This window comes from Cynocephalus volans, chromosome 3, assembly GCF_027409185.1.
Source record: "Cynocephalus volans isolate mCynVol1 chromosome 3, mCynVol1.pri, whole genome shotgun sequence".
NCBI classification, from domain to species: Eukaryota; Metazoa; Chordata; class Mammalia; order Dermoptera; family Cynocephalidae; genus Cynocephalus; species Cynocephalus volans.
In genome coordinates, this window is record NC_084462.1 from 35,033,410 (window position 1) to 35,052,763 (window position 19,354).

At 40.0% G+C, this 19,354-nt stretch overlaps 2 protein-coding genes across 5 annotated transcripts in view; one reads left to right on the forward strand and one right to left on the reverse strand.

Moving 5' to 3' along the window:
- The window catches only part of HERC2 (HECT and RLD domain containing E3 ubiquitin protein ligase 2), a 239,052-nt gene that overhangs the window by 166,066 nt on the left and 53,632 nt on the right, over positions 1 to 19,354 (forward strand). For all 4 annotated transcript variants that reach the window (XM_063091718.1, XM_063091721.1, XM_063091720.1 and 1 more), the window contains exons 66-69: positions 13,562 to 13,733; positions 14,625 to 14,808; positions 15,379 to 15,519; positions 18,703 to 18,894. In XM_063091718.1, the coding sequence (XP_062947788.1) occupies positions 13,562 to 13,733; positions 14,625 to 14,808; positions 15,379 to 15,519; positions 18,703 to 18,894 (689 nt within the window). The remainder of the gene's footprint in view (positions 1 to 13,561; positions 13,734 to 14,624; positions 14,809 to 15,378; positions 15,520 to 18,702; positions 18,895 to 19,354) is intronic.
- LOC134373786 (protein MIX23-like) lies at positions 9,987 to 10,614 on the reverse strand. The gene has a single exon (XM_063091807.1). The coding sequence runs from the start codon at positions 10,612 to 10,614 to the stop codon at positions 10,180 to 10,182; it is 435 nt and encodes a 144-aa protein (XP_062947877.1). The 3' UTR covers positions 9,987 to 10,179.

Sequence of the window (19,354 nt, forward strand, 5' to 3'; positions counted from 1 at the left end):
GAGTGTACTGCAGTGTGTTTGTTCACCTGCTGATGAACATTTGGGTTTCTAGTTTTTGACTTTTCAAATAAAACTGCTGGTGGAACTCCATGTACAAGTCTTTGTGTGGACATATACTTGCATTTCTCCTGGGTAAATTCCTAGGAGAGGAATGGTTTGATCACGTGGTAGGTGTATGTTTAGCTTCGTAAGATACCAACAAACTGTTTTGCAAAGTGGTTCCAAAGCTGCAGGTTCTCCACATTTTTACCAACACTTGATATGGTTAGTCTTTAATTTTAGACATTCTAATAGGTGTGTGGTGGTATGTCATGTGGTTTTAATTTGCATTTCCCTAGTGACTAATGGTGTTCATCATCTTGCCTATATACCATCCAAATACCTTTTTTGGTGAATGTCTTTTCAAATCTTTTTTGGTGAATGTCTGTTCAAATTAGATTGGTTGCTTTCTTAATGCATTTGAGAGTTCTTTTTATATTCTAGATGCAAGTCCTTTGTCAAATATATTTGCAAATATTTTCTCCCAATGTGACCTGTCTTTTTATTTTCTTCACAAGTTAATTTTAAAGAACAGAATTTTAGAATTTGAATGAAGTCCGATTTATCCTTTTTTTCAATTATGGATCACACTTTTGATGTTGTGTCTAAGAAACCTTTGCCTAACTCAGTGTGATAGGAATTCTCTTCCTGTGTTCTCCTATAGAAGTTTTAGAGCTTTAGATATTTAGGTCTAAGCTTAGTCTTGACTTAAATTTTATATATGGTATGAGGTTTTAATTGAAATTCATTTTTTTTTGCATATAGATATCCAGTTGTTGCATTTGTTGAAAAACCCCTTTCTCTACTGAATTGCTTTTGCACCTTTGTCAGAAACCAGTTGCCTGCGGGTGTGCAGATTGTTTCTGGACTCTTGGTTCTGTTTCATTGATTTATTTGTGTATTTTGGTGCCAGTACCAGATTGTCTTGATTACTATAGCTTTAGGGAAGACCTGAACTCAGATTGTGGTAGTTCTTTAGCTTTGTTCTTTTTCACATATGTTTTTACTGTTCTTTCTAGGCCCTTTGCATTTCCATATAACTTTTAGAATCAGCTTGTCAGTTTTTATAAAATAACCTGCTTGGGATTTTGGTCAGGATTGCACTGAATCCATAAATCAATTTGGGGAGGATGGACATCTTCAAAATATTGAATCTTCCAACCCATGATTGTAAGTTTCTCTCCATTTGTAGAGATCTTTAATTTCTCTCAGCATATTTTGTAGTTTTAGTATACAGGTCTTGTATCTCTCTTGTCAGATTTATCTCTTAAGTATTTCAGATTGTTAATGTTGTTATAAATGGTACTTGTATATCATTTGTTTCTTGCTATGGTATAGGAATATTCAAGTTGCTACTTGCTAGTGTATAGAAATGCAATTGATTTTTTTTAAGGGAACTTCATCTTTTTTGTTGTTGTTGTTGCTTTTTGGTGGCTGTCCTGTATAGGGATCCGAACCCTTGACTTTGGTGTTAGCAACACCACCTGTAAACAACTGAGCCAACCAGCCAGCCCAAGGGAACTTCATCTTTCTGAAGAAATTCTCATATAAGTATCATGATGTTTTCCTCTCTGTCTTGTGAGGGGACATGTAGTCCCCAGTACCAGCTGCTGTTATGCATAGCTGGAATGTGATCTCCTGGCTTCCCTAGTCACCAGCTATATGAACTGGAGCAAGTTACTCAGGCTTTCTGTGCTGTTCCCTTTTCTGAGGTAGATTAAGATGGGCTTGACCCCAGTCTCCTCTCCAGTTTATGTTACTATCGTTCCATGTTGGTCTTGACGTATAGCTCTTCTCATGCCACATTATATTTGTAACCTTTTGAGGTAGACTTTTCCCACTCAGTGTAATCCTCTAGAGATTCACCAAAGTTGTTGCATGTGTCGTGTCAATAGTTCATTCCTCTTTATTACCAAGTAGTATTCCATGATCTTACTATTTACCCATTGAAGGACATTTGGATTATTTCTAGTTTTTGGCTGTTAACAAATAAACCTGCTCTATCATTCATATACAGGTTTTTGTTAGAAAATAAGATTTTATTTCTGTGGTACAAATGTCCAAGAGTGTGATTGCTGGGTCATATGGTAATTACATGTTTAGTTTGATGAGAAACTGCCAAACTGCTTTCCAGAGTGGCTGTACCATTTTATATTCCCACTAGCAGTGGGTAAGTGACCAGTTTTTCCTGTATCCTCATCACTATTTTGTATTTTAGCCATTCTGATAGATGTATAGTGAAATCTTATTATGGTTTTAATTTGTATTTTACTAATAGATAATTATACTAAACATCTTTTTATTGCTTATTTACCATCCATATCTCCTCTTTGGCAAAATATGTCTTCATGGCATTTTCTTTTTTTTTTTTTTTTTTTCATTTGCAAAAAGAAACATTTTTATTTCTTCCATTCCGTTCTGTATGTCTTTCTCCCTCTCTCCCTCCCCTCCCCCCCATTTCTTCTCTTACTGCACTTAGTAGAACTTCCAGTGTGTCAAGGAAGAGTAGGATAGTGGACATCCCAGCCTTTTTGCTAGTCTTAGGGACAAAACATTGGGTCTTTCACCATTAACTATGATGTTAGGGCCATTTTGTAGATGAGCTTCCTGAGTCTGAGGAAATCCTCTTCTATTATTAGCTCTCTGAGAGTTTTTATTATGAACAGAGTCTGAATTTGGTCAAATGATTTTCTGCATCTCTTGCGATGAGTGTGTGTTTTTTTTCTTCTTTTTTTTTTTGAATAAAATTTATTTTTTTATTTATTTATTTTTTTTATTTATTTTTATTTTTATTTTTATTTATTTATTTATTTATTTTTTTCTTTTTTCTTTTTTTAAATTTTATTTTGTCGATATACATTGTAGCTGATTAATGCTCCCCATCACCAAAACCTCCCTCCCTTCTCCCTCCCCCCCTCCCCCCCAACAATGTCCTTTCTGTTTGCTTGTTGTATCAACTTCAAATAATTGTGGTTGTTATATCTTCTTCCCTCCCCCCCCGATTTGTGTGTGTGTGTGTGTATGTGTGTGTGTGAATTTATATATTAATGTTTAGCTCCCTCCAATAAGTGAGAACATGTGGTATTTCTCTTTCTGTGCCTGACTTGTTTCACTTAATATAATTCTCTCAAGGTCCATCCATGTTGTTGCAAATGGCAGTATTTCATTCGTTTTTATAGCTGAGTAGTATTCCATTGTGTAGATGTACCACATTTTCCGTATCCACTCATCTGATGATGGGCATTTGGGCTGGTTCCAACTCTTGGCTATTGTAAAGAGTGCTGCGATGAACATTGGGGAACAGGTATACCTTCGACTTGATGATTTCCATTCCTCTGGGTATATTCCCAACAGTGGGATGGCTGGGTCGTATGGTAGATCTATTTGCAATTGTTTAAGGAACCTCCATACCATTTTCCATAGAGGCTGCACCATTTTGCAGTCCCACCAACAATGTATGAGAGTTCCTTTTTCTCCGCAGCCTCGCCAGCATTTATCGTTCATAGTCTTTTGGATTTTAGCCATCCTAACTGGGGTTAGATGGTATCTCAATGTGGTTTTGATTTGCATTTCCCGGATGCTGAGTGATGTTGAGCATTTTTTCATATGTCTGTTGGCCATTTGGATATCTTCCTTAGAGAAATGCCTACTTAGCTCTTTTGCCCATTTTTTAATTGGGTTGCTTGTTTTCTTCTTGTAAAGTTGTTTGAGTTCCTTATATATTCTGGATATTAATCCTTTGTCAGATGTATATTTTGCTAATATTTTCTCCCACTCTGTTGGTTGTCTTTTAACTCTTTTAATTGTTTCTTTTGCTGTGCAGAAGCTTTTTAGTTTGATATAATCCCATTTGTTTATTTTTCCTTTGGTTGCCCGTGCTTTTGGGGTCGTATTCATGAAGTCTGTGCCCAGTCCTATTTCCTGAAGTGTTTCCCCTATGTTTTCTTTAAGAAGTTTTATTGTCTCAGGATGTATATTTAAATCCTTAATCCATTTTGAGTTGATTTTAGTATACGGTGAGAGGTATGGATCTAGTTTCATTCTCCTGCATATCGATATCCAGTTATCCCAACACCACTTGCTGAAGAGGCAGTCCCTTCCCCAGTGAATAGGCTTGGTGCCTTTGTCAAAGATCAGATGGCAGTAAGTGTGTGGGTTGATTTCTGGATTCTCTATTCTATTCCATTGGTCAGTGTGTCTGTTTTTATGCCAGTACCATACTGTTTTGGTTATTATAGCTTTGTAGTATAGCTTAAAGTCAGGTAGTGTTATGCCTCCAGCTTTATTTTTTTTGCTGAGCATTGCTTTGGCTATTCGTGGTCTTTTATTGTTCCATATAAATGTCTGAATAGTTTTTTCCATTTCTGAGAAAAATGTCTTTGGAATTTTGATGGGGATTGCATTGAATTTGTATATCACTTTGGGTAGTATGGACATTTTCACTATGTTGATTCTTCCAATCCAAGAGCATGGGATATCTTTCCATCTTCTTGTATCCTCTCTAATTTCTCTCAGCAGTGGTTTGTAGTTCTCATTATAGAGATTTTTCACCTCCTTGGTTAACTCAATTCCTAAGTATTTTATTTTTTTGGTGGCTATTGTAAATGGGCAGGCTTTCTTGATTTCTCGTTCTGCGTGTTCACTATTGGAGAAAAGAAATGCTACTGATTTTTGTGTGTTGATTTTGTATCCTGCTACTGTGCTGAAATCATTTATCAATTCCAACAGTTTTTTTGTAGAGGTTTTAGGCTGTTCGATATATAGGATCATGTCATCTGCAAACAGGGACAGTTTGACTTCATCTTTTCCAATCTGAATGCCCTTTATTTCCTTCTCTTCTCTGATTGCTCTGGCTAGTACTTCCAACACTATGTTGAATAGGAGTGGTGAGAGTGGGCATCCTTGTCTAGTGCCTGTTCTTAAAGGAAAAGCTTTCAGCTTTTCCCCATTCAGGATGATATTGGCAGTGGGTTTGGCATATATGGCTTTAATTATGTTGAGATACTTTCCCTCTATACCTAACTTATAGAGGGTCTTTGTCATGAATGAGTGCTGAACTTTATCAAATGCTTTTTCAGCATCTATAGATATGATCATATGGTCCTTGTGTTTGAGTTTATTAATATGGTGTATCACATTTATTGATTTGCGTATGTTGAACCAACCTTGCATCCCTGGGATGAATCCCACTTGATCGTGATGAATAATTTTTCGTATGTGTTGCTGTATTCTGTTTGCTAGTATTTTAGTGAGGATTTTTGCATCTATATTCATCAAGGATATCGGCCTGTAGTTTTCTTTTTTGGTTATATCTTTACCTGGTTTTGGTATCAGGATGATGTTTGCTTCATAGAATGAGTTTGGGAGATTTGCGTCCGTTTCAATCTTTTGGAATAGTTTGTAAAGAATCGGTGTCAATTCCTCTTTGAATGTTTGGTAAAATTCTGCTGTGAATCCATCTGGTCCTGGGCTTTTCTTTGTTGGGAGCCTTCTGATAACAGCTTCAATCTCCTTTATTGTTATTGGTCCGTTCAAATTTTCTACATCTTCACGGTTCAGTTTTGGGAGCTTGTGTGTGTCCAGAAATTTATCCATTTCCTCCAGATTTTCAAATTTGTTGGCGTATAGTTGTTTATAGTAGTCTCGAATGATTCCTTGTATTTCAGATGAATCAGTTGTAATATCGCCTTTTTCATTTCTAATTTTTGTTATTTGAGTCTTCTCTCTTCTTTTTTTTGTTAGCCATGCTAATGGTTTGTCAATTTTATTTATCTTTTCAAAAAACCAACTTTTTGATTCGTTGATCTTTTGAATTGTTTTTTGGTTTTCAATTTCATTCAGTTCTGCTCTGATCTTAATGATTTCTTTCCGTCTGCTAACTTTAGGATTGGATTGTTCTTGTTTTTCTAGTTCTTTAAGGTGAAGTGTTAGGTTATTCACTTGCCATCTTTCCATTCTTCTGAAGTGAGCATTTAATGCAATAAATTTTCCCCTCAATACTGCTTTTGCAGTATCCCACAGGTTTTGGTATGATGTATCATTGTTTTCATTAGTTTCAATAAACTTTTTGATTTCCTGCTTGATTTCTTCTTGGACCCATATGTCATTAAGTAGAATGCTGTTTAATTTCCATGTGTTTGTATAGTTTCCAGAGTTTTGTTTGTTATTAATTTCTAGTTTTAATCCATTGTGGTCTGAGAAGATACATGGGATAATTCCAATTTTTTTGAATTTATTGAGACTTGATTTGTGACCTAATATGTGATCTATCCTGGAGAATGATCCATGTGCTGATGAGAAGAATGAATATTCTGAGGTTGTTGGGTGGAATGTTCTGTAGATATCTGCCAATTCCAATTGGTCTAGAGCCTTGTTTAGATCTTGTGTTTCTCTACTGATTCTTTGCCTAGATGATCTGTCCAATATTGACAGTGGGGTGTTCAGGTCCCCTGCTATTATGGTATTAGTGTCTATTTCCTTCTTTAGGTCTAATAGAGTTTGTTTTATAAATCTGGCTGCTCCAACATTGGGTGCGTACATATTTATGATTGTTATGTCTTCTTGATGGATCAGTCCTTTTATCATTAAGTAGTGTCCCTCATTGTCTCTTTTTATGGTTTTTAGTTTAAAGTCTATTTTGTCAGATATAAGAATAGCCACTCCAGCTCGTTTTTCTTTTCTGTTTGCATGGTAAATCTTTTTCCATCCTTTCACTCTTAGTCTGTGTGAATCTTTATGGGTGAGGTGGGTCTCTTGTAGGCAGCATATAGTTGGGTCCTGCTTTTTGATCCAGTCAGCCAGTCTGTGTCTTTTAATTGGGGAATTTAAGCCTTTAACATTAAGAGTTGTTATTGAAAGGTGTTGATTTATTCCTAGCATTTTATTGGTTGTTTGGTTGTCTTAGGTGTCTTTTGTTCCTTGCTTTCTGATTTACTGTTTGGTTTCTTTGTTTGTTGGTTCCTTAGGTTGTAGATAGTGTTTTTGTTAGCTTGTTTTCTCTTCATGAATGCCATTTTTATTATACTAGCGGGTTTAGATTTTTCTTAGGTTTTTATGGCAGTGGTAGTTATTTTTCAGGAACCAAACCCAGTACTCCCTTGAGGATTTCTTGTAAGGGTGGTCTTGTGGTAGTGAATTCCCGCAGTTTTTGTTTGTCTGAGAAATATACTATTTGCCCCTCATTTCGGAAGGATAGCCTTGCAGGGTAGAGTATTCTTGGCTGGCAATCTTTGTCTTTTAGTATTTTGAAAATATCATCCCATTCCTTTCTAGCTTTTAGGGTTTGTGATGAGAAGTCTGATGTTAACCTGATTGGGGCTCCCTTATAGGTGATTTGACGCTTCTCTCTTGCAGCTTTTAAGATTCTCTCTTTGTCTCTGAGTTTTGCCAGTTTGACTATGACATGTCTTGGAGAAGGCCTTTTTGGGTTGAATACATTTGGAGATCGTTGAGCTTCCTGGATCTGAAGATTTGTGATTTTTCCTATACCTGGGAAGTTTTCTGCCACTATTTTGTTGAATATGTTTTCAATGGAATCTCCATTTTCCTCCCCTTCTGGAATACCCATGACTCGGATATTTGAGCGCTTGAGGTTGTCTGATATCTCTCTCAGATTTTCTTCCATGTCTTTGATTCTTTTTTCTTTCTTTTTGTCTGCTTGTGTTATTTCAAACAGCCCATCTTCAAGTTCAGAGGTTCTCTCTTCAACTTCGACAAGCCTGCTGGTTAAACTCTCCGTTGTGTTTTTTATTTCGCTGAATAACTTCTTCAGTTCAGCAAGTTCTGCTACATTTTTTTTCAGGACATTGATTTCCTTGTATATTTCCTCTTTCAGATCCTGTATACTTTTCCTCATTTCATCATGATGTCTAGCTGAGTTTTCTTGTATCTCATTCAGTTTCCTTAGAATTATCACTCGAAATTCCTTGTCAGTTATTTCAAGGGCTTCTTGTTCTATAGGATCTAGAGTATGAGATTTATTAACTTTTGGTGGTGTACTTTCTTGATTTTTTGTATTTCAGGTGTCTTTTTTTTGGTGTTTATTCATTGTGGCAGGGGGTTTCACAGTCCACCGGTTTGAGACTAATGACTAACTAGGATGTTGCTGTGGTTGCCAATTTGGTATGGCTCCCGCCGTGACTGCTCAGTTGGCCTCTAGTGTCTTGTGTGTGTGGTTGCCTCAGGTCTTGGGCTTCTCCGGGGATCCACCTTTCTGGTCAGCTTGTACTCTGCTGGGCTGGTGGATCACGTACCACAGGGTGTGTGATCTCTGTTGAGCTTTCACTTCCTGTACAGGACTTCTCCCCGTTCCGTGTGCTCTGGCCCAGGCTGTTAGATCGTGCAGTGGCGACCCCACCGGGTGTGTGGTTTCTGTCGAGTCTCCGCCTCCCTGGCCGCACGTCTCCCCCCTCTGTGCACCCTGTGCTGGGCTGGGGAGTGTCTTCTGCACCCCTCGTCTATCAGCTGGGCCTTCAAGACCCTGCTCAGCACCGCCTCGCCCAGGAAGTCTACCAGGTTTCTGCTAGGCACAGACGACCGGTCTCTCTGGGTGCCTTTGTAGCACTGTGTAGATCTTTCTCGGGTCTTGTTCACCTTTGTATCCCCCCGGTATAACCGAGTCTAGTGCCTGCCTGCAGCCTGCTCTCCGGCAGGTTCAAGCGGACCTGGGAACTCTCCTACCACACTATTCCCAACCAGAAATTCGTTAGGCTTTTTTCCAAACTGGTGGTCGCAGAGATGTTATCTGCCTCCCAGTAACAGGAAGTTTACCGGGGCCGGAGTCCAGGGTGTGGTGGAGTGACAGTCGGCCCGCCCGTACTTCCTAGCTCTCCCAACACTGGTCGGGACGCCCCACACCCCCAGCCCCGCCAGAGAACCGCGGAGGGAGTGGGAGAGGAGTCCGGCCGCAGGGTCCGGAAAGCCCCGCGCCAGGCCAAGCAAATGGGCTCAGTGATTCCCGAGCAGGGCGGAGCTGCCCGCACCTGGGAAAATGGAGGCAGCACCGGGGCAGTGAGTGGCCTGGTGGTGCAGGCAGGAGCCGCATGAGCATCCACCCCCCGAACAGAGCTGTGCCAGGGATCACTCACAGTGCTGTGCCAGGTCGGGCGCTAGCTCTGTCTCTGGTTTGTTGCCTTCCGTGTTCTCGGCGCTGCCGCCTCAGGCTGTTCAGTCGCGGCGCTGCTCGGGCGCTCCCAGGAATCTTCTTTAGTGCCGGCCTGAAACCTCAAATCCTGAATAGGGCAGCTGGCCGCCTTCAGTGCGGCCCCAGCCTCCGGGATCCTGGCTGCATCCACAGCAGCCCTGGCGCCGTGTTCCCTGTTTCAAGACTCGCTTTTGCAGCTAAGAATCAGTTCTTTTCCTGCTCCACACTTCAAAGCTGTTGCCTGTAAATGAGGCAGCCTCTCCTGCCGGGGGCAAAGTGGCGTTGAGCCCCCACGACCGGCCAGCAGCAGCAGTCCTCCCTTAAGATATGGCCAGAGGAAGGTCCACAAGTTTCCCGGCTGCCTGAGGCCCAGTGGCCACCTTTTCCACCTCAGCTACTCCGCGCCAGCCGCCGCAGCCGCCGCCATCTTGAAACTCATGGCATTTTCTAATTAGATTTTTTTCTATTGGGTTTAGAGAGTTTTTTATATATATTCTACATGTTTCTAGTCTTTTGTCGGATATGTGGTGTACAAATTTTTCTTCTAGTCTGTAGCTTGTCTTTTCATTCTCTCTTTTTCTTCCTTTTTTTTTTTTCTTGATACAGGAACTGACCCCTGGACCTTGATGTTATCAGCTCTGTGCTCTAACCAGCTGAGCTGGCCAGCCAGCCCCTTTTCATTCTCTTTCACAGAACAAAAATTTTTAATTTTTTTTTTTTTTTTTTTTTTTTTTTTTACACTGAGTCAGAAAATTATTTTAATAGTTACAAAACTTTTTTTTTTTTTTTTTTTTAACAGAATCAGTATAAAATAGCAGTTGATTTCTCCATAATTATCAGAATTATTTATACTTGAGGTCTTGGCTAAGTGGGGCTGAAATCAACAAAAGGTCTTGGACTGTTGGCTCAGAAATCTTCCTAGGAAGCCCACCCTGTTGATGTCTGTCATGCTTAGCTCTTACAAGATGACCTGGTCCTTTTAATAAAAATATCTTTCTTTATTCATGCTTTGGAGGCTTGAAGTGAATTCGGCAGCGCTCATTAAACACCTTCCAGCTCCTGTCATTTACCACTTCTTCAACATTCAGTTCTAACTGCATCCATTTCAACTTTGTCTGCTCTTTTCTAAGTTGCTTGAATAACGTTAAATCGTCCAAATTCTTTTCTCTCTCTTCTTGGAGGTGTTTTACTCCTGCTGAGGTCTGGGCTATACAATTTTTTATGACTCTGTCCCTACTGGCATGAGCTGACATCAAAGACTCGTAAAGCTGTTTACAGGTTTGGCTGGCATCAATTTTCCCTGCAAAGGAAGCTGTTGGAATCGTAGTGTTTAATTCATATACTATTCTGTCATCAATTGTCCTCATCACCTTGAGCAATTCCTGGAACTCGGCGAACTCCTCACAGTTCACACTGCCACTGGGTGCCGCCATATTGGACAAACGCAAGGACCCCCACAAAAATTTTTAATTTTGATGAAGTCTCAGTTATCAGTTTTTTTCTTATTTGGATTGTACTCTTGGTATCAAGTCTAAGTATACTTTTGTCTAGTCCCAGATCCTAAGGATTTTCTCCCATGTTTTCTAAAAGATTTATAGGTTTGTTTTTTATTCTAAGCTCATAAATCCATTTTGATTTAATTTTGTATAAGGTGTGAGACTTAGGTTGAGATTTATTTATTTATTTACTATTGCCTATGGACGTCCAGTTACTCTAGTACCATTTGTTGAAAGGCTGTCCCGCCACTGAATTGCTTTTGCACATTTGTCCAAAATCAGTTGGGCATATTTATATTGGTCTATTTCTGGCTTCACTGTTTTAGTCCATTGATTCTTGTGCAAGTACCACACAGTCTTAACTATGTTAACTTATAATAATTTTTGAAATTGAGTAGGTTGATTCTTTGCCCTTACTCTTTTTCTTCTATTTCAAAGTTTTTTAGCTATAATAGTTCTTTTGCCTTTCCATATAAATTTTAGAATAATCTTGTCTAAATCTATAAAAACTCACATGGGAATTGCTGAAATTTTGATAGGAATTGTGTAAAATCTTTCAATGTGGGTAGAATTGACATCTGTACTATGTAGAGTCTTCCATTACACAAATACAGTTTGTATCTATATTTATTTAGATCTTTGATTTCTTTTATATCTGTTTTGTAGTCTGTAGCTGTTCTGAGAGCCTCAGCTTTGGGTTCTAGTACAAAAAGGCTTAGCAGTCCCAAGTGTAATTCAGTGATATGAAGCACCACAAAATACAACTTTCATTTCTCTTGCTGAAACTGTGCTTTGGAACAAGTGTAGGAAAACCTCTTCAAAGCAACATTGGATATATGGTTAGAAACCTTTGTGAAAAAGCTATAAGAAAGAGATTCATACATAGCAGGAAATGAAGGGGAGCTGGGCACAGGTGTTTACAGTGCACCTTTTGTGACAGCCTAATGCCTAGTTGTCCAACCCATGTTGAGGGGGTCCCTCATACAGGAAACTTGTCTATACTGGCAGATGCCATTGTGGCTCTTGCCTGACTGGTGTCCAGTTTATGCCTGTCTGACTGTCACTGTGGTTCTGGGAGCCTGACCTTTTGTTCTCCCCAGCATCCTAGGGAAAAGTTGGCCTGGGGTAGCTCCTGGTTCTTCAGATGGAAGACACATATTCAGTACACCACCATAGTAGGAAACAAGTCAAATATTTATTACTTACAGATCCTGGGCAGGCAGGGTGCAATGAGTCAGGAGGGCATTTCTCCATCCCTGGGTGACCTCGAGGCACAAGTGAAAAGTCAGGTAGAGGGAGGGAGCACAGCAACTTGTAGTGTACGTACAAGAGGTCTTCAAGGAGTTTGTGGAAAAATGGAATTAAAAGATGAAAATAAAAAATATAGACTTTATTTCTCAACAGAAGCTCCATCATGTTCAAGACACTTGTAAATGATGATTCCAGCCATTTGCTCCATTCCTAGTAAACTGTGGGTCCTTATGATTTAACCATGTCGATGCAGTCTTTTTTACATTATTAATTGAAGAAAAATGGGTGTGGGTGCCCTCTAAAGACTTTTCGGGATTAGGAAACAAAAAGAAGTCAGAAGAAGCCAAATCAGGACTGTAAAGTGGATACCTAATGATTTCCCATTGAAATTCTCACAGAATTGCCCCTGTTTGAAGAGAGGAATGAGCAGGAACATTGTCTTGCTGGAGAAGGACTCTCCAGTGGAGCTTTGTCTAACTTCCTCAAAACACTCTCATAATAAGCAGGTGTTATCATTCTCCAGAAAGTCAACAGCAAAATGTCTTGAGCATCCCCAAATCTGCTACCATGACCTTTTCTCTTGAGCTGTTCACTTTTGCTTTGGCTAGACCACTTCCACGTCTCAGAAGCCATGGGTTTCATTGTGCTTTGTCTTCAGGATTGTAATAGTAAAGCCATGTTTCATCACCTGTTAGAATTCTTCAAATAAATCCTTCAGGATCTCAATCCTGCTTATTTAAAATTTCCAACAAAAGCTCTACTCTAGTCTGTAGCTGATCTGGGTGCAACAGTTTAGGGACCCATTGAGCAGAAAGTTCGCTCAGCTGTAATTTTTCAGTCAAAATTGTGTAAGCTGAACCAGTTGAAATTTCTGTGGGGTTGGCTATTGTTTCTGCTGTTCATCCCTGGTCCTCTTCAAATAGGGCATGAACAAGGTTAATTGTTTCCTCACAAATTGATGTGGATGGTTCACTGCTGTGGTCTTCATCTTCAACGTTACCTTGTCCCTTCTTCAATGGATGAGTCATCCATTTGTTAACAGTGGATTTCTGTGGGGGCATTGTCCCCATAAACTTTCTGTAAAGCATCAGTGATTTCAACATTCTTCCACCCAAGCTTCACCATAAACTTGGTGTTTGTTCTTGCTTCAATTTTAGCAGAATTCATGTTGCTCTGATAGAGGCTGTTTTCAAACTGATGTCTTATCCTTCTTGGTGCCTCAAACTAGATCCTGTTCAGACAAATTAGTACAAGTTTATTTTGGCGCCAAAAAATTTTTGCAATTCATGCATACTTTTTTCATAACATGCATTTTCCACGAACTTTTTGAAGATCCCTTATAGGTATATAGCATAAACTCTTGTAAGTGTGTTTTGTAACAGTGTCTGCATCTTTTTGCAGTTACATGGGAACCTTCGCTGAATATAGCTCCTTTACAGAAGTGTAGATAAACTAAAATAAGTGTTTTTTTTTTGAACTCTAAAAGACTGTTAATGAGCCTAATACATAATCTGTGAAATAGCAAAATGCAGAGTCTAGTGTTTTGGAACCAAGCTAAAAGGTCAGATGTTATAGAAATTGAGCAAACTGTGGTCTTAAAAATAGATCCCAAATTTTATTTTCCTTTTCTTAGGTGTGCCTTCAGATGCTGATTCTTCTGCTGCCAGTAATAAAATAAGTGGTACAAATAATTCTAAGCCAAATCGCCCTTCTCTTGCCAAGATTCTCCTGTCATTGGATGGAAACCTGGCCAAACAGCAGGCCTTATCACATGTCCTTACAGCTCTGCAAATCATGTATGCCAGGTAGGTTCTTGTGCTAATTTTTTAAATCCTGCAATTATATAATCTTTGGGTTTTTCTAATTTTTTGACTTATTAGATGTCTCCAAGAATGTTGTGTCTTTAATGTCTTTAAACGCTATGAGTTTTAAGTCACGTATCCTTTGATGGTGATATATGGTATCTTTGTGCTTATTTTAATTGGTGTTGAAATATAAGTCAAAAAACCAAGTTAAAGAATATTTTCATTATTCTTTCTGGTCAGTAAACTCTAAGCATTAATATTTGGGGGAAGAAAAGAAGAACTAGTTGGTACTAATTCACGGTGAGGTTGAGACCACTTATTCCCTTTGCTCACTGAGTAAGGCAGAGGTCACAGTGCTGTCTTTTGCATGTTTTGGTACTGTTTTCTCTCAGCCTATGTGAGGTGGCCATCTATTAATCTATCATGGATGTGGACCTGGCACATGTACTTACGTAGGAACATTAGTTTTAGAACAAAGCCCAAGTCGGTCATTGAGAGGACATTTAGTCCTTGCTGCCTGGTATATATATAGCAGGCTTTCCGTAGACACAGAATTGCCTGACATTTAGTTATCCGGCCTTCACGCTCTAATAGCAGCCCACTAGGGCTTCTCAGGGAGAGACAGAAGCTTGCTCTGTTCTGATTTTTACATTTGGCAGTTTTCACCTGTCATTACTGTGGCTATTCAATTAAATACGATCCAGAGTAAACATTTTTGCTTTTAGACGATGGATATGTAGTAATAATGTTTGGTATTTTCCCAAAACTCTTTTACGCATATTCTGTGGAGATGAGGAAGTGCTTCAGTGGGCACTTGTCCTGCCTGGCACCCTCCTGTCATGCAGTCATGGTAGAGGGCAGCTCAGCAGGCCAGGCTTTCTGTTCTGACAGAGACGCGGTGGTGGGCGCCCTGATGCCAGCTGGCATGATCGCCCCGGTGGAGTGCCCCTCCTTCTCCTCAGCACCCCCTTCCGACACATCTGCCATGGCCAGTCCCTTGAATGGAGAGGAGTGCATGCTGGCAATTGATCTTGAAGACCGACTGAGTCCAAATCTCTGGCAAGAAAAGAGAGAGGTAAAAGTGAACCATAAAATGGGGAAGCAATATCATATAAGATAGGAAAAGGGAGCTACCATGTGTGTAGGAAACTCTCATTCAGTCACTTAAGTTAGGCTGTTTTTGTGCCTACTGCTTTGATTTTTGGCTTGTCTTAGGAAAATATCCTGTTTAAAGCTTTTTTAAGTGGAAGTAGATTTATCCTTTTAAAAAGTCTTTAGATACAAGTTCACAGTCTTTTATCTGCAATTCTGAAAACTTAAAGATGTGAAAGTCAAAAATTTTTGAAATTTATTTTGGGGAAAGACCCAACTTGCAGAGATAGGAGCTCATTTTAGTCTGATTCATGTGATTTGCTGTGAATATTAATAGATTTTCCTGGAAATATGAATGTGCTTGATTTTGCAAGGCTGTCCTGGGCCCCATTGGGGGTGGCAGCTGATACATGATATAAGCATTGTGTCACTTCTGTGAAACCTGGAACATTGCTCATGTCTCTTTAGAGAGACACTTTGGACTTGTGTAGGAAGTATACCATATTACTGAGTTTCTCCACCTAAATTCCCCTTCCTGTTACTCTCCAATTAGATTGTCTCCTCTGAGGATGCTGTGACCCCCTCCGCAGTGACCCCATCTGCTCCCTCAGCCTCTTCTCGGCCATTTATTCCAGTGACGGATGACCCAGGAGCTGCCAGCATCATTGCAGAAACCATGACCAAAGCCAAAGAGGTCTATAGGCACTCTTTAAGTTTTTATTGTGAAATAATCTTAAATGCACACAAAAGTTGCAGAAATAGTATTTAGAAATAGAGTACAGGGTACTCCATATACCATCCACCTAAGTTCTCCTGTTGTGAACATTTTTGAAACGTCTGTGGGGATGTTGCAGAACACGATTCCTGTTCCTTAATGCTTCTGCGGGTGTTTCTTGAGTATCAAGACATCAACACTGATCCAGGATTACTCTCTAATCCACAGACCTGTTCAGAGTTTGCTCGTTGTCCCAAAAGCATCCTTATAGATCTAGCACCCAACCTAGGATTGCATGCTGTGACTCTCATCATCAGTGTGGTCCTTCACTTTGACAGACACACCATAGGACTGATGCAGAGCTCTTGTCAGTGCATCCCATGGGGATGCGTGCACTGCTGAGGTGCTGCGTTGCTTACTGATGATGTTGCCCTTACCACATGGTTAAGGGTGTCTGCCAGCCTTCTCCACTGGATGTTAATAAGTGTGTTAATAAGGACTCATGGGAAGATATTTTGAGAATGTGTAAACATCTTGTTTCTCCTCATACTTTCACCCACCAATTTTTAGCATCTACTGATGATTCTTGCTGAATCCATTATTACTGTGGTGATTGTCTCGTGATTATTTTTAAATTTTGTCATCCCTTCTGGAATGTAATTGTTGCCATTCTCTTGTAAGGGAGAGCATCTCTTCTCATCTATCTATCTGTTGTCTACTTACTTCCTATCTGTCTATTTGTACGGTAAAAATTATGTGACTCAAACAGTGACATTTGTTACTATAATCCTTTGACACCCAAATTGTCCCAGAGTTGGCCATTGGGAGCTTGTTGGGCTGGTTCCTTTGTCTTTCTGACATGTCCTCATAATTTTTTCAACACTTTCTTACTTTTTGGCAAAACAATGTGTTCCAAACACGTCTCACACCTACGCTGACTCTGCCCTGGAATCAGCCATTTCTCCAAGAGGTTCTGGTTCCTTTTAGTGGATTGTAGAATTTGGAAACCAAGATCTGGGTGTACACACAGTAAATACGTGTGTCAGTATTTACGTCGTTGTATGTCTACATATATTGGAAACCACTAGTTTGCACCAATACAGTTAATTCTGATCCAGCTGGGATTCATTCTATTTTTCACCCTTTCTGCATTTATAACTCTTTTCTCTGAAAGTGAGAAACCAGACTTGTGTCATCAGTGGGCTGTTCACTTACAGGTTGGTCCCCTTCTTGTCTGGTGCCTGTCTTCCTCTGCAGCACCTCTGGCACTCAAAACCAGTCTTTCTCCAGCCTGACCTTCATACTAGCTGGCCCAGCTCTGTCATGCCAGCTGCCCCCACCAGTGCACCCCCACTCCAGCACTCCCCACACCAGGCCACCTCACCCTTCTCACAGTCTGTTCCTTGCCAGCCTGTGGCCCCCTTGGGGACAGACATGCATTATTTTAATTACATTTGGAACCCTTGATTTATTACAGTTACTGCTGGCAGAAAATATGTCCTATGGAAATTATTCATAACCATCCATGGTAATAAGGAAGTCACTACAATTTAGTTGTCTTGAATCAACTTCTGATTTTTGGCAGTCTCCTGGAATGAGAGTTTTAATGCAGAAATTATTGTGAAGAAAGCAACATTTTTGCTTTTAGGTAGAAAAAGGATGGTATGATTTTTTTCTTTTCCACCAATTTACTTATGAGACATAGGCATTATTCAAATTATACTTGTGAATTCTTATCATTTCACTTTTGGTTTGATTCATAAATTATGGCAAAGTAATTTTCTTGTTAGTATTGGGCTATATAGTTCATGTTTAAGGATATGCTGTTACTGATTTTCTTTTGTAGCAGTTTCTGTAGACACATTTTCTATGTTTTTTTTTTAACTTCCTCACCAAAAGAAAATGTTAGGTACCATTGTAATTACAAGACCAAAGATACTATGTATATTTAATGTAATCCACTGAATGTTTTTGCTGTTCTTCTGTGAGTCAGATTTTGGAATGTCATCACTTCTAATGAATTTCACTTACTGACTCGGTGGGTCTCCGTGCAGAGGCACAAGCAGGGTCTGTTCTCTGAGAGGGAACCTTGTTCCTAGCTCAGAGAGGTGTGGTCTCCAGCACACACTGAAGGTCATGTGCTTGACAGGTTCCCATGGTGGTGGTGCTTCCCCTGTGGGTTCTGTTTCTGAGAAGAGTTACACTGGATTTGCCCAGGTCTGGAAAGCAGGAGAGGGGAAGAGGCTCTTCTCTGGCTCTTGCTCCTACTCTGATGAGCCAGACTTTGCCTGGGGAGTGTGAAGAGCTTGGGTTCCCTCCTGTTTTGCACAGGCTCACAGTGATTCCCACTCTAGAGGCAGAACTATGGGATTCCCTGGCTCTGACACTGCCTTTCCCCTTTCTAGGAGCTGACTTCTATGAGGCTTTTCTGTGCTGGATAGCCTGGGTGGGGGCAGCTGTTCTGGGAGAAACACCCTCTGGGGTGGAGGCTGAGTTTGCAGTGGTGCTGGGGAAACAGCCCACAGCAAAGAAACGGGCCCCTTTCCTCTGCTGAAAAGGAGAAAAGGTGAATTATCACAGATGTTTTAGCTGACATAGTGGGAATGGGAAGTAAAAGAGTAAAAGAAAAAAAAAATAGAAGTAAAAGTAAGAAGACTTTTATTTTGTATATCTTATCCAAGGAACCCAAGGAGCAAGAGATTATGGATAATGTGTTACATGCCAATGAGTCACTTTAAGTGAGAGTCTAGGAAAGAGTTATGGAAGGATCAGACAAAATATGTAAAATATAGTGTACGAATTTAGTTGGTAGAAAATTTTCAAGCACACCTCATTGGTGAGGGGTAGATTTCACATAGTGTATCTTCATTCCAAGTCTCCCCTGTAATGCCTACTGTGATACAAACTTGGTCACAGGAGTAAGTTGTTATTTTGTTATAGTTTAAGACGTTCCTTTTTGACAGATGCTGTTGGTAATTCATAAAATAGTTTATGGCTGGTTGGAGATTTTAGGGACCTGTCATTCTTATATTTCATGGTCTTAAACACCTCAGATTTCCTTACCCACTGGTAGTCATGTGTCCTTTGAGATTATGGGTAAACTGGTGCCTCTTTCTCTCTTCATATACTTCTCATTCTCATTGTTGGGTGTCATTACTTCAGGGTGTTGAAAGCCAAAACAAAGCTTCGGGCCCAGAGCCTCAGTCCTTGGATGAATTTACCAGCCTGCTTATCGCAGATGACACTCGCGTCATGGTGGACCTGCTCAAGCTGTCTGTGTGCAGCCGGGCTGGAGACAGGGGCAGGGACGTGCTCTCTGCTGTGCTGTCCGGCATGGGTGTTGCCTATCCTCAGGTGAGTCACAGGAAAAGTGGGGGCGCCCTGCTCCCTCTCCCTTTCCCATGTGGGGCTGACCTCTCCAGGGAGATACTGCTGTTGACCACACTTGATCTTGTGCTGGATTTCGTCCTGGCAGAGGCAGTTTAGAAAGCACTCTTTTAAAACAAAGCATGTAATTATTCCATCTTTTGCCTGTTTTAGAATTGGTTTGTGGATCATTTTCTTACTGATTTGTTAGAGCTCTTTAAATAAGTCCCTTATCTGTTATATATTTTGTAGTTTTCCCCCCTGGTTTGCCTTTTGACATTATTTTGATAATTTTTGCCATGTAGAAATTTCTAATTTTTATGTACTCAGATCTGCAAGTTTTTTCATTTATGGCTTCTGGGTTTTGTATTATGCTGAAAAAAATGCTTGCTTATATGACAGTCTTTTAAATAAATTCTCTCAAGTTTTCTTCTAATCATCTTTATGA